Here is a 14,813-nt window from a genome sequence, read left to right on the forward strand (position 1 = left end):
TAGGTACCACCTGTATATGAGTTTTAGGGTAATTCTCTGCTGCTTGCCAAAATAGACTTAAAGGGATTTTTTGTCCAATGTCTATTCCATTGACCTGGGTCAAATTCATAGCCGAAATCACATTCCCTTTGATGTTTAATAGGGTCAAGTGAACCCACCGATGCACTGAGTAGAATGCCATAGGTTATGGATGTTATACCTGGGTCTTGTCCTTCTGTGGCTATTACAAGTCTTACAAATGGGGCCATTGGCCTTGTGGCTGCCTTAGTGGTGACAGTTTGCTTACTGGGTTAGCAAAAAAAGTGCAGATTTGGAGAAGCAGCAGCCAAGGGGTTTGTAAGTGTCCTTATTTAGTCCGTATTTCTTGGTCTGATAGTGGTGTATTTCTGTTACAAAAGTCACATAACTGGTATAGACCTTCTGTTCTCCATCTGGCCACATAAAATTGTCAAGAAGTGTTGTGAAATTGTGGGCGGGAGGCGAGGGCTGCCAGAGGGGACAGTGCTGGAGTTAGGAGTCCTGCCTTCTCTTTCCATGCATTAAGAATGGTTTGTGTGGATCACATTTGGAATGTTCTAAATGTTTGCTTTAAAGGGTACGCTGAGGTTGGAATTCCCTCAGTTCTGTTTTCAGTTGAATCCTTCTGAGAAACATAAAGGTGGGGATTGATCCTAGTTTTTCATCTGTGCTCACCTCCTCATTTATAACTCACAGCAAGGTTTGGATGTGAGAGAAGTGCCAGCTGTTGAATGGATGGGGACAGAACTCAGCCTGTGTCAAGGTAAGTCTCAAGGTTACCCCCAGTCACCCCACATTTACCTTGGAAATTTACAGCAAACTATTTGGCAGCCCCCTAGAACCTTCCATGACGATAGTGCCACTCCCTTGTCCCATGCAGAGATAAGTTGAGCCAGGTTTGGGGTATAAAGGGACCTACCTGTACTGAATAAGTCCCATTTGGAGCACACCATGGGTCGCTGGGAAGTAATGTGTCTTGCCCTCTGCCTGGGCGCAGTGGGGGCAGCAAAGGTAAGCATGGGCATCAAAATATTTGCTTAAGGGACCGGACCACCACCAAGCTGCTGCTAATCAGGAATCAGGATCCAAAGAACCATTCTCTTAAATCCATAGGATTAGAGGGGCTTACCGTAATTTTTTTTAAAGTGTTCTTATAGAGTTATACAAGTGGGTCCTGCAACAAAATGTTGCGGCATGGAGCATTCTCTGTTTGAGACTCCCAACGATTCCATTCCATTCTCCCCACTTAGATAATTTTCTGTTTCTCCCTGCTATGCTTAGTCCTCATTTGACTATCTTAGAGGGTTTCCACTATCCATTTCCATTTCCTCCTGCCGGCCCCAACTAAAAATTGTGTTTGTGTTTGTGTGTGTTGGTTTGGCTATATAAGTAATGGCACATGAAACTCAAATACATTTCTTCCCTTTTTGTGGTTTAGCTGGGCATCGTGAACACGGAAGGAGGTTTTGTGGAAGGCGTCAATAAAAAGTTGGGCCTTTTCGGGGATTATGTGGACATCTTCAAAGGAATCCCTTTTGCTGCACCTACCAAAACTCTTGAAGACCCCCAGCCTCACCCAGGCTGGCCAGGTAAAGAGGGAGTGGGGGGATGTCTGCACTTTTAAAACATTTTTTGAAAATGTATTTTATTTTTTACAATGTCTGCACTTTTAACTACTAACAATGCCCCCTATGAACATTCCAAATGCTGGAAATGGTTCCAGTGGATGGAGCCAGTGTGGTGTAGTGGTTAAGAGCGGTAGACTCGTAATCTGGGGAACTGGGTTCTCGTCTCCGCTCCTCCACCTGCAGCTGCTGGGTGACCTTGGGCTAAGCACACTTCTTTGAAGTCTCTCAGCCCCACTCACCTAACAGAGTGTTTGTTGTGGGGGAGGAAGGGAAAGGAGAATGTTAGCCACTTTGATACTCCTTTGGGTAGTGATAAAGCGGGATATCAAATCCAAACTCTTCTTCTTCTTCTTCTTCTTCTTCTACATCGTTATATGAGGAATCCTCACAAGAACCATGTAAGGTGCCCCTGTGTTGTTACTTCCATAATTACAGTGGGGTGGGGGCTCAGATTGAGAAAACAGCAACTGGAGCTGGCATGCAAAAGTTCACCTGTTCAGTTGCCTGTGACATATACAGGTACAGCTGGGAGAGACTCCTTGCCTGAAACCCTGGAGGGTTGCTGCCAGTTGGTGTAGACAGTACTGAGCAAGATGAACCAATGGCTTGAAGCAATGCAAGGAAGATTCCAATGTTCCTAAACTCATTTTTATGCTTTGCTTAACCATATGGCCTAGCTGGAGTGAATCCCCTATGAGGAAAGGGGTGCAATGCAGGAGGACTTGGGTCATCAATAATTCAAAACACACATATGTTTGTGTGCTTCGCTCTTGCCACATTCAGGGTCAGAGTTAATTTTTCTAATGAGGCAATTTGCCAAACATAGCCGCCCCATATTTCCAGAGAGACCTGTCCCATTGTCTTCCAAGCTTAAGTTGTCACCATACAAAGTTGCTACTAAAAAGTTGCTAAAAAAAACTCCATGCAATTTTGAGATCTCATTTGGTCCCGGAAACAGATTCGGCTCTGTTAATTGAGGTGTTATAACAATCTCCGGCTTAATAAAGACTTTTAGATCAGAGGATAAACAATATAATTTCAACTAGTGCTGGTTTCAAGAGTTCTGTCCATGCACAAAAACCACATGTACCCAAACCTTTGGAGCCATCCTGCAGCTAGCAAGTGGGCGGGGGGGGGGGGAGAGAGAAAGAGAACTTTCTGGCCTCCTGGAGCAGGTGTGCTGAGCAGGTGTGTCTCTCACAAGCAAGGCAGAGAGCTTAAAGCCTCTTTTTTGTGCTGAGTCTGCTTGGGTTATCCAGCTTAAAAAGAGCTTTTTAAGCTCTCTGCTTTGCTTGTGGGGAGGTGGGCAAGACCCATTAGTTGCACCAGCTCTGGAACTCTTGCATGAGATTTTGCGGGAACTTGGGTGGCCCTACAAGATCTCATGGAAGCCCCCCAGAGCTAGGAACTGGGCAGGCCTTGCCCCCACGAGCGAAGAGGAGAACTTGAAAATTCATTTTGCACCAGACAATCCCAAGATGCTTCCTTGGATTTAATTTGTGCCATTTCAACGAGCCCGCCTTGAAGTCATGCAAGTTGAATGTGTATATGATGCTGTCATAATGAACTCGCCTAGAAAGGCTTCACTTCTTTGGCATTCCTGCCATGCATGTTGTTAAGGTCTTATGACTTAAGAGCAACTACATCAACAGGCTGCTCAAAGTGATAATTGCCAGGGTGTCAAACCACTATATGCCCTTTGGCTTTACCTCTCTCTGTGTTAATCACCCACTTTTGTTTTGATATTTCTTTTGCTGTGTTGTGATTTTGTGTTTTTGTGTGTGTGTGTGTGTGTAGCTCAACCAGAACTATTTGAAAATATAAAACAAAACAAGCTTCCCTCTGGATGCCAGGCTGACAGTCCTGTATGTGTGTTCATCAATTTCTCTCTCAGGCACCCTGCAGGCCAAGGAGTATAAGAATCGTTGCATGCAGTCCACACTCACCCAGACAGATGTGCGTGGCACCCAAGATTGTCTTTATCTCAACATCTGGGTCCCTCAAGGGAAAAAAGAAGGTCAGTGTCCATCAAAAAGGATATTGTGGAATTGGAAAAGGTTCAGAAAAGAGCAGCCAGAGTGATCAAATGACTCCCCTATGAGGAAAAGGTTGTAGCATTTGGGGCTTTTAAGTTTAGAGCAGTGTTTCCCAAACTTAGGGCTCCAGCTGTTTTTGGATGATAACTCCCATCATCCCTAGCTAGCAAGACTAGGGGTCAGGGATGATGGGAATTGTAGCCCAAAAGAAGCTGGAGACCCAAGTTTGGGAAACACTGGTTTAGAGGAAAGGTGAGTGAGAAGTGAAATGACAGATGTTTATAAAATTACACCTGGCATGGAGAAAGTGGACAATTCCACACACACAGACACACTTCTCTTGTAACACTAGAATTCATGGGCATCCAATGAAGCTGAATGTTGGAAGATTCAGGGCAGAGAAAAGTCCTTCTTCACGCAGCACAGCGTTAAACTATGGAACTCACTCCCACAGGAGGTAGTGATGGCCACCAACTAGATGGCTTTCAAAGGGGATTAGAAAAATGCAAAGAGGAGAAGGCTGTTCATGGCTACTAGCCGTGATGGCTACGCTATCTTTCTATGGCTGGAGGCAGCAGTGTTTCTGAATACCAGTTTCTGGAAACCACAGGAGAGGAGGGGGCTCTTGGGCTCCCACTTGCTGGTTTCCCACTTGCTGGCTGGCCACGGTGAGAACAGGATGCTGGACTAGGTGGGCCACTGGTCTGATCCAGCAGGGCTCTTCCGATGCTCTTTGGCTGATAGCTGAGGCAGAGCATGGGGTCTTGTGCAGACGTTTTCCTCACAGTGCAGTGGCATGTGTTAATTTGTGGGAGGGAGAGCTATTGTTTTTGACTTTCATTGCACTGGGTGACAACAACAGCTTGCATGAGAGCTGGTGTGGGTGGGTGGGGGGGGTCATGTGATTTCTTGCCGTGCGAAAATCAGTACAGGTTGGTACCTCTGGTTGCGAACGGGATCCGTTCCGGAGCCCCATTCGTAACATGAGCAGAATGCAACCTGTGTCTGCACGTCTGCATGTGCGCAGGTCGCAATTTGCTGCTTCTGCCCATGCGTGAGCAGCGAAACCCAGAAGTAACCCTTTCTGGTACTTCCGGGTCGCCGCAGGACGCAACCTGAAAAGATTTAACCCGAATCATCTTTAACCCGAGGTATGACTTTGGCATCTTTGGGAATCCTCATAGAGGCATTGTATCCTTTAAACTGGGGTGGGAGGGGGACCTCAGCCTTCCAGCCCCCTCCCTCTCTCTGGCCATGAGGAAACCCTGCAGTTACATCCCTCACCAACCCTGCCTTGCACCCTCTGACAATGCCTCTTGCTTTCCTGGTTAGGGAGCAGGGAACAGTTTGTGAGCGTGTGCAGAAACTAGTCCTGCCATATGAAAGGAAAAATTTACATTGGTTGCTTTGTCCACTTTTGCCTTTAGCCATGCCCTCCACTGGCATGTGGCTCCCAGGAGGTTACCCAGAGAAGAATGTGGCCCTTGAGCTAAAAAAAACTGCTCCGGCACTCCTGGTTTAAATGTTGTTGTCCCCATCAGTCATCAATGGATATTTAGGCAGAGATCTTTGAGTTCTGGCTTCCTGCTGGCTCACACCTCTGCTTCTTCATCCCTTTCCCTTTCTGCTTCAGTGTCCACCAACTTGCCAGTGATGGTCTGGATTTATGGGGGAGCCTTTCTCTGGGGTGGGGGCCAGGGACCCAACTTCCTGAGCAACTACCTCTACGACGGGGAGGAGATTGCCACCCGTGGGAAGGTCATTGTGGTGACGCTCAACTACCGCCTTGGACCCCTGGGTTTCCTCAGCACAGGAGATGCTAGCCTTCCAGGTAAGACCCTTCTTTGGGGGGATATTTCTCCCCCACCCCCTGCAGCTGCAGTCATTTTGCATAAGTTAAAGTTTGTTTTGCCGTTTCCCTCCAACCTTTTCATTGGGGACTTGGGAACCTGTGACTCTTCGTATGCTGCTGAACTGCAGCTCCATCATTCCTCTGAACGCTGGCCATGCTGGCTGAGGCTGATGGGAGCTGGAGTCTTAACATCTGGAGTGCCATTCCTGATCTAAGAAGAGGAATTATTTAATTAGGGAATGCCTTTTTCAGAGGCATTCTTCCATGTCTAGCATGCAGCAGGAAATGTTCCTCCTTAATTCAGGGAAAGGGGATCTGTAGCCTTCCAGATGTTGCTGGAATACAGCTCCCATCATCCCAGACTGGTGGCCTTGCTGGCTGAGGCTGATGGGAGTTGGAGTCCAAAAACATATGGAGGGCTCCTGGTTTGCCATCCCTGATCTACACCTACATGTGTATATGTACCTGACAACTGAAAATCACACACAATACATCTAATCTGCAAAATCTTATGGTGTTTTTTAATGCTAAAAGTTTTTTGAGTTGCTTTTCCTGGTCTGGCCTCACAGTGGTCTGGCTCAGAAAAGCTCAGCTGAGTTATTTATTTATTTATTTATTTATTTAACTGAAATATTTATGTCCCACTTTTCTGCTTGACAACAGCCCTGCAGGCTTACTCCTAGGGGGGGGGGTGTGTGTGTGTGTGTGACTGCAACTCTTTTCTTTCAGGTAACTATGGCCTCAAAGACCAGCACATGGCCATTGCCTGGGTCAAGAGAAACATAAAGAACTTTGGAGGGGACCCCGACAACATCACAATCTTTGGAGAGTCTGCTGGGGCCGTCAGTGTCTCCTTACAGGTATGGGGCCCTTTCTTTCTATTTCATTTTTTTAAGGGTTTAATTCAATTTAATTTTAATTTTTCCTAGGTGTGGGGCTCTTGATTGGTTCAGGAGTTGAGTCACAATATGTGGTTTTGTTATTGTGGGGAAAGAGCTACTGGAAGAATGAGTGGCAATCAGGGAGTGGGGTGGAATGCTGGGAGGAGCAAGGGACGGGTGGAGAGGGTCTGTTGTGAAACGGCAGCTTGGGGAAGAGCTGTAATAGCTCAGTGGTATAGAGCATCCCTTTATTCAGAACTTTGAGGACTAGAATCCTATTATATTTTTAGGAGAAAGGGCCAAAGCTCAGTGGTGTGGAGCACATACTTTGCCTTCAGAATGCCCCAGGTTCAACAACTTCGCCAAAACAAGCTCAACAACTTTTGTGTCTGGATTTTCACTTTTTGAAATACAGTGGTACCTCAGGTTACAGACGCTTCAGGTTACAGACTCCGCTAACCCAGAAATAGTACCTCGGGTTAAGAACTTTGCTTCAAGATGAGAACAGAAATCGTGCTCTGGTGGCATGGCAGCAGCGGGAGGCCCCATTAGCTAAAGTGTTTCCTCAGGTTAAGAACAGTTTCAGGTTAAGAACAGACCTCCATAACGAATTAAGTTCTTAACCCGAGGTACCACTGTATGCCAGCCCTAGATAGCGGCTTCCTATTTTCCTAAACAAAATAAGGACTAGAAGCTTGATTTCCCTCCCCAAAGGGAAGCTGAAATTTTCTGAATGCTGTCCTCTTACCAAGTACCACCTTCTGAGCTTTATTTTTTTTGTCTTGGATATCAGTGCCCTCCCTTCAGATGTGAAGGAAATAAGCATCTATCTTATCTTTAAAAGACATCTGAAAGCAGCCCTGTTTAGGGAAGTTTTTAATATTTAATGCTGTATTGTTTTTAACACTCGATTGGAAGCTGCCCACAGTGGCTGGGGAAACTCAGTCAGATAGGCGGGGTATAAATTATTATTATTATTATTATTATTATTATTATTATTATTATTATTATTATCAAGTCCTTCTTCTGCCGAGCATCACGACAGACTGGTTGTCTGACTCGGTATAAAGCAACTTCCTATGATCTCCTATGACTGTCTTCTGTCCCTTCTCCTGCACTGTAGATGCTGTCGCCTTACAACAAAGGATTGATCAAGCGGGCTATCAGCCAGAGTGGAGTCGGCCTCTGCTCTTGGGCCATTCAGAAGAACCCCCTCTACTGGGCTACCAAGGTAATGCAGCGTCAAATTGGAGAGTTTTCTTTTCTTTTTTCAAAATGATTTTTCACATTTTTTTCCGGAGTAACACAAAAACCACATCCATGTAGCATGACAATAACAAAACAAGAAATTATGATGCATTGAATTCTGAAAAATTATAGATAAAATGGAGTACTTTTTATGATGGTGAGAACTGATAACAAAGCAGAGACAAGTGTACAAAACAACTATGCCAGGGGAACAAAACTCCTTGGGAATCGTATCTCCCCATAATGGGCATTGTGAACCTGGAGGGAGATGTTCGCTCTCCTAACGTAAGATGAACTCAATGAAAAGGTACCAGGTGACTGAGAAATAAGCTTTAGATTTAACACATCTGGCATGTTTGTTGCTCTTGTTCTTTTCTCAGATAGTGCCTGATTCCATACTTTACTTCCCCAGGCTTGGATGGTAAAAGGGGACTGATGCCTCCAGTGTTGTGCTATCTTCAGTTGGGCAGGAGTCACTAATAGAACAGTTAAACCTTTGCACAGCACTTTTTACATGTTGTATGGAAGAATTATGGATTTTGAAGGGATAGGCTGTGTTCTTTGGCTCGCGAGGTACAGTGGTACCTCTGGTTGCGGACGGGATCCGTTCTGGAGCCCCGTTCGCAACCTGAAGAGAATGAAACCCACATCTGCGCGTCTGCACATGCGCAGGTCATGATTCACATGCACGTGGTGTCATTTTGTGTGTCTGCGCATGCCCGAGCATCGAAACCTGGAAGTAATCCTTTCCGGTACTTCTGGGTCACCATGGGACGCAACCTGAAAACATGCAACCTGAAGCAAACGTAACATGAGGTATGACTGTACATGGTTTTCGGAAAATGCCCATTGGGAAGTGGTCTTGTTTGAACGTGAACTTGCCTGAATTTCTCCTCTGACTCTTCTTGCAGGTAGCTCAGAAAGTTGGCTGCCCAACAGACAACACCACAAAGCTAGCGAACTGCCTCAAGGTCACCGACCCCAAGGCCCTGACGCTTGCTTACCACCTAGAGGTGCTTAATCTGCGCTGTAAGTTGGACTTCAAGCGGTGAGGTGGGGCTGGGAATGGGTGTCTCTGTAAACTGTGAGGAGCAACAGTCTCTCCAGAGATTTCGGAAAGCTAAACAGAAGTGTCTTTTAAAAATGAATGCTATTTATTTATTTTGTAAAATCTTTATATATCGCAAAACTTTTAAAGCAGTTTATGAAAAGAATAAATATATGAAATTATGCTTAAAAAATAAACCCTGTTAAAAGCAACAGTTAAAAGCCTTCAGCAAATAATTAAAACTAATGATAAGCTAAAAACCAGATTAAGAAACATTCCAACACGCTACGTTTCTGTGGATAGGTTTGTCAAAGCAAAAATGTTTTTGGCAGGTGCTGGAAAGGGTACAGCGAAGGTGCCAGCCTGTTGTCATTGGGCAGGGAGTTCCATAGTGTGGTTCCCCCCCCCCCGCCATGTTTTAAGATTGATTTTTGAAAAAATATGGAATGAACGTTATGTGGCGCCTGTAACAAGGCCAGTTCTGCACCACACACACAAAAAAACGCACAGATAGCACATAGGATTTGAAAAGTGGAGAGGATCTGGGAGGTCACCTAGCATGCTCAAATAGGAATTACTATTAAATAAGAAAAGGAAGAAGATGAGCGCTACAGGCAGAGTATTAATTCCCATCCCAAAGTGTAAGATTTGCTCTTTCAACAAGGTCCCTTGGAGGAATTCACAGTGGCCAACCTAGATGCCATTTCTAGGAAGCCCACAAGCAAGATCTGAGCATAACAGCTCTCTCCCAATTCTTGATTCCCAGCAATGGGTATTCTGATAGTTATATACAGTTAACTTACATTTAACTTGTGCACATCTGGCTTCATGTGCTTGGCCTTATTTATTTATTTTTAATTAACAGGTGGTGGAAAGTGAGGGTGCAGGTCCAGGAGAAATAACTTTGGTAATCCCACCTGCCGTTAAACCCAATGTATTTTGACTATACTCTGTTTTGACTTCAGGCATGATCCCTGGAACGTAACCCCAGTCACCTATATATCATGTTCTATTTACTACCATAGCCTGTGTATCACAAGGACTAGAAATTTGCAGTTCAGTAGCTTTGCTGTAGTATAGCATATGACATCCCTCCTGCAGGACACAGGACATCCCTTTCCTATCCTAAACAGTCCAATTGGTTCTCTCCTCCCCCTGCAGATCCTCTCGTCCATTACCTTGCCTTCTCCCCAGTGGTTGACGGAGATTTCCTCCCAGATAACCCAGAAAATCTCTTTGCCAATGCCGCTGACATTGACTACATCGCAGGGGTGAACAACATGGATGGGCACTTCTTTGCTTCAATTGACATGCCTGCTCTCAATCGCCCGCTAGTGAAGATCACAGCGTAAGGGGTGGGGTGGGGGAGCAAAACCTGATTATATGCGGGTGGATGAGAGGACAGCCTTGTCCTGTGGCATAAGACAGAGAGGGGAACACCCTTGCTCCTAATTTCCTAATTTATATCACTGAATGCAAAAAATGGGGGGTGGTCATATCCCGTATGTAGATAAGACTACTGATACACACATGTTTTAGAAACCACAAATTTTGACCAAAAAGAGTGAATCAACTTGTTGCTGAACCCTTTAATGCTGAAAACCGCAACCTATTGGACAGGTTTTATGTTGGAATAGATCCAACATTAGCAAAAAGGGAGAACTTTTGGAGGGGCACCCAAACACCTGGAGGATTGTGCCAGCCATTTCTCAACTTCAGCAAATGAAGCCCCCCTGAGCAGTCCACCCTCACAACTCTAGGACTGCCACCTTGGAAGCTGCTCTCAACAGTTCTGAGAACAGTTGATGAAGGTGGAAGCTCAAACATCTTGCTATAAGAATTTGAAAATTTCTGTTTTGCTAGTCACTGTAATTAATAGATAAAAGGTTTTTTTTAAGGGTTTAACTGCATCCTACCAGGATCCAGAACAAACTTGCCTGACGTGTGCTGTTTGATGATTTTGTTCCTCTCTGCAGGGATGACATGTACCGTGTGGCTCAGGGCCTGACTGTGGAGAAGGGGGTGGAAGGAGCCAATGAAACCTTCTCCCTCTATACCCAGGTGTGGACTGACCACACAAACCAGGAAGTCATGAAAAGATCTGTGATAGACCTGGAGACAGACTACATATTTCTGGTGCCTACCCAGCAGACACTTAGTCTCCATTACCAAAATGCCAAGTGAGTGTTTCTGGAGGGTGGAATGAGTTGGTAGCTAGGGTTTCAGAGAGAGAGAGACTTGCTGGTCAGTCAGTATCTCTGCTTACAGTGGTGCCTTGCTATACAATCTTAAATCTGTTCCGGAAGTCCGTTCTTAAACCAAAGCGTTCTTAAACCAAGGCATGCTTTCCCATAGCAGCGGGGGACTCAATTTACAAATGGAAGACACTCAACAGGAAGTGAAACATGTTCTTATTCCAAGGCAAAGTTCACAAACCAAAACACCTACTTCTGGGTTTGCAGCTTCTTAATCCAAGTTTTCATAAACTAAGCTGTTCTTAAACCAAGGTACCACTGTATTACCATCCTGTGTCCTCCTTCTTCTGCACTTGCATGGAATTGATCCTTTAGTGTGGCAGCACCTACTCACTGGAACTTCCTGCCAATTGATATTCACAGTACGGTTTTCAATGCCTGCTCAAAACTTTTTTGTTTAGGCAGACATGTAATTTTAATACATATATTTTTACCTATATCTGGATTAACATTTTCTTATGTCAGCATGTTTCTTTAGCTCAGTTGGTTAGACCATGGTGCTGATAACACCAAGCTTGCAGGTTCGATCCCTGTATGGCACAGCTGCATATTCCTGCATTGCAGGGGGTTGGACTAGATGACCCTCAAGGCCCCTTCCAATTCTACACTTCTATGATCAGTATTTATTTATTATATTTATTTGTTGCTTTTCCTCCCACTAAAGTGCCTCAAACCAACTTACACTGTAGAAACAAAGTTTTGTTTGCTGAAGAATATTTTACATTGCTTTATATAAACCACTTTTTCTGGGTGGCATAACAACTTCAGTTTTCTGAAAGGCAGACTTCCTCTTCATTTCCCGGAAAGGGTATTAAGATCAACAAATGAAACCCTCCACCCCCATTGTTCACCCTGGACACTGAGGTCCAGCTCCAAGAGTCTTCTGGCAGTTCCTTCACTGCAAAAAATGAAGTGACAGGGAACCAGGCATATATATTTTTTATCAGCATTGGTGCCCATCCCATGGAACACTCTCCCTGCAGATGTCAAAGAGTTAAAACAGCTGTATAACTTTTCATAGACATATGAAGGCAGCCCTGTTTCAGGAAGCTTTTTTCTCCTTTCTCTCTGTGTTTTTTTGGAAGCTGCCCAGAGTGGCTGGGGCAACTCAGTGAGATGGTTGCAGCATAAGAAATAAATTAATAACATTAGTTTTTCAAGGCCCAATTATTATTAGTTTGTGGTAAGGCAGAGATGACCTTTTCCTTTGGTGGCACTAGTGTTATGGACCGCTGTCCCTGCTGATCTACAAGAGGCACCATCTGCACTGCTGTTCTGCCATCTTTTCAAGATGTGCCTCTTTGCATTCCCCTTAATTTCTTGACCCCAAGTCTCCTGTTTTAATTGCTATGCTGTTTAAACATGTTAACCACAAGGGCTGATATTTTAATGTTTTTAACGGGGCTATTTTATTGTGTATTTTAATTTTGACGTCCATTGAGCAACATGAATATTAAGGGTGTCAGTCCTCCTAATGAGTAGACCCGTTTTAATTAATGGACATAAGTTAGTCATGGATATTAATTTCAGTGGGTTAATCCTGAGCAGAATTAACTCTGACTACAAAACCGAAGAAGATTGTGTTGGATACTAGTCCTACTTGGAGGAGACCCACTTAAAGTAATGGGCAAGACTTATTATTTATATTACATTTATTTATATCCTGTCTTTTATCGAGACTGGGACTCAAGGCAGCTTACACAAATAAAAACAAGACAGATAAAATATAGAAAGCTAAAAAAAAAAAAAAAATGTCCAGTAAGAATGTTGGGAGAGGAGTTTGAGTCCCAGTGAATTTTGCTGTTTCTTTCCTTACTCACCATGCCTTTCTCTCTCTCTCTCCCCCCCCCCCCTCATTTTAGGAGTGCCAAGACTTACAGCTACCTGTTTTCCCAGGATTCGCGGATGCCTGTCTATCCCAGCTGGGTTGGTGCAGACCATGCTGATGACCTTCAGTATGTCTTTGGGAAACCTTTTGCCACTCCTTTGGGCTACAGAGCTCAGCACAGAAAGGTTTCTAAGGACATGATAGCTTACTGGACAAACTTTGCCAGAACAGGGTAAGGCCTGCTCGACTTTGTTGCCAGTGTCCTTCTCCCAAACCCCTAAACACGAGACGTAGTCCTGTCCAGCTTTTAAAACCCTATTATTTCTCCCCACTGCGAACCACCTGAAAATTGCTGAGGTCAGACCACTCTATGCAACTGACCTCATTGTTGAGCGGTTTCTATCTTCAACCCCAATATCTCCTCCTGTAACAAGCCCATTTAAACTGGTTCTATCCTCAGGTGGCAGAAAAAAGAACAGTCTTCCTCTCAGTAACAGATGATGCGGAGCAACTGGAAAGGGGCTGCTTGTAGGCTTCCCATTGAGACACCTGCAATGGACACAGTGAAAGCAGGATGCTGGGCCCTTTTTGCTCTGATGCAGCAGTCAGGCTCTTGGGTTCTTAGTGGTATCATGCCCCATGTCTCCTTTTATCCAGGCTGAACAGACCTAGTCCCTTCAGCCTTCTCTGCATAAGGACTATTTCCCATACTTCTGACACCTTTGTCCCTGTTTGTCTGAATCAAGGATAGTCAATATGGTGCCCTCAAGATACCACTCCCATCCTCCCTCACCACTGGCCAACCATGGCCGGGGCTGATGGAAGTTGTAGTTCAACAACTACACCATGTTGGCTGCCTCTGTTCTAAATCTGAAACACAGGAAGCTGCCTTATACCATTATCATAGTTTTGGGCCATTTAGTTCAGTATTGTCTATATACTGATTATCAGCAGAGATGCCATTGAGGTTTGAACCAGGAACCTTCTGCATGCAAGACTCTACCGCTGAGTTATAGCCCTCCCTGCCTCATCTTATGAGATGCTTAGCGACTTATATTACTTAAGCTGGTACTGTGCCAGTCACAAACCTTCCACTGAGTGTGTTTGTATTCTTCACCCTTTCCTAGTGACCCCAACAAAGGGGAATCGGAAGTCCCCATTGGGTGGGTGCCTTATGATACTCAGCATGGCTACTACCTGGAGATCAACAAGGACATCAACTACGAGTCAGCGAAGCAAGGCCTGAGAGCTCCTTTCGTGAATTTCTGGACTGTCGCCTACAGGAGCCTGCCAGACGCACCCGTCACCTTGGATGAGAAGTAGAAACTACTTGGGAACCGGTCGCTTCCATTTGTCCAAGAACCAAAATAAACCAACCAACCTAGATTCAGAATGAATAAATAAATAAATTTTAACTCTTTGCAGAGATTGTGAGTTTATTTGTTCTTTGCCCTTATTCATAGACCATTCATCCAACCTCTGCTTACAAACTTCCAAGGATTGTATCTCACCTTTAGAATTCTGGCCATGACAACAGCCCCAGTAGATCTTCTTGCTCTCTGCAAGAGTTGATCCATGCTTGTACATGACTGCCTGCTTGGCTCCAAATGAGGTGCCCCACTGAAGGCAAAACGCACACCAGTCACGTAATTAGGAGGGAGGGGATTCATGGACAGAAAGCAGAGTAGCAGTCCCTCTGAAGGGAAGTAAACTGGCTACATCTCTGATACCTGGCTACATCTCTGATATCTGAGGGAACGGAATGTGCTAATCTGTGTTCTTCCAAGGACCATTGTATGGCCACACAAGTCCAACATGCTCAACCAGAAAGAGGAGTTGTCTGCTGGGTCCCTAGACTTAGACCCATGAGTTACATTCGGTCTGTTTCAGCATCACTTCAGTTATCTACAGTGCTTTTTTTCTAGGGGGACGCATACCCCTAAGCATTTTGTGAATCTAAGTTTGGCCTCATTGAGGGGCAGTATTTCAGTATGAGTAAGAAAATGAGAGTACCCCTAA

The 14,813-nt window shown here is 44.8% G+C and overlaps 1 protein-coding gene across 1 annotated transcript; it reads left to right on the forward strand.

Annotated features, from left to right (window-relative positions):
• The first annotated feature begins 2 nt into the window (after positions 1-2).
• CEL (carboxyl ester lipase) lies at positions 3-14,214 on the forward strand. Its single transcript, XM_083485195.1, has 11 exons — positions 3-1,029; positions 1,457-1,607; positions 3,541-3,663; positions 5,316-5,513; positions 6,264-6,394; positions 7,539-7,646; positions 8,575-8,692; positions 9,873-10,059; positions 10,688-10,891; positions 12,829-13,026; positions 13,922-14,214. Exons 1-11 carry the CDS (start codon positions 970-972, stop codon positions 14,115-14,117), a joined length of 1,674 nt encoding a protein of 557 aa, XP_083341321.1. The 5' UTR covers positions 3-969; the 3' UTR covers positions 14,118-14,214.
• Positions 14,215-14,813: the final 599 nt, after the last annotated feature.

The sequence above is a fragment of the Podarcis liolepis genome (genome assembly GCF_965112155.1).
Source record: "Podarcis liolepis genome assembly, chromosome: Z".
NCBI lineage: Eukaryota > Metazoa > Chordata > Lepidosauria > Squamata > Lacertidae > Podarcis > Podarcis liolepis.

Bases quoted from the DNA above. Each gene is read 5' to 3' on its own strand.
- CEL (XM_083485195.1), top strand. From the start codon at position 970: ATGGGTCGCTGGGAAGTAATGTGTCTTGCCCTCTGCCTGGGCGCAGTG. The intron at 1,608-3,540 runs GTAAAGAGGGAG...TTTCTCTCTCAG, and splicing joins GCCTCACCCAGGCTGGCCAG to GCACCCTGCAGGCCAAGGAG. The intron at 8,693-9,872 runs GTAAGTTGGACT...CTCCCCCTGCAG, and splicing joins AGAGGTGCTTAATCTGCGCT to ATCCTCTCGTCCATTACCTT.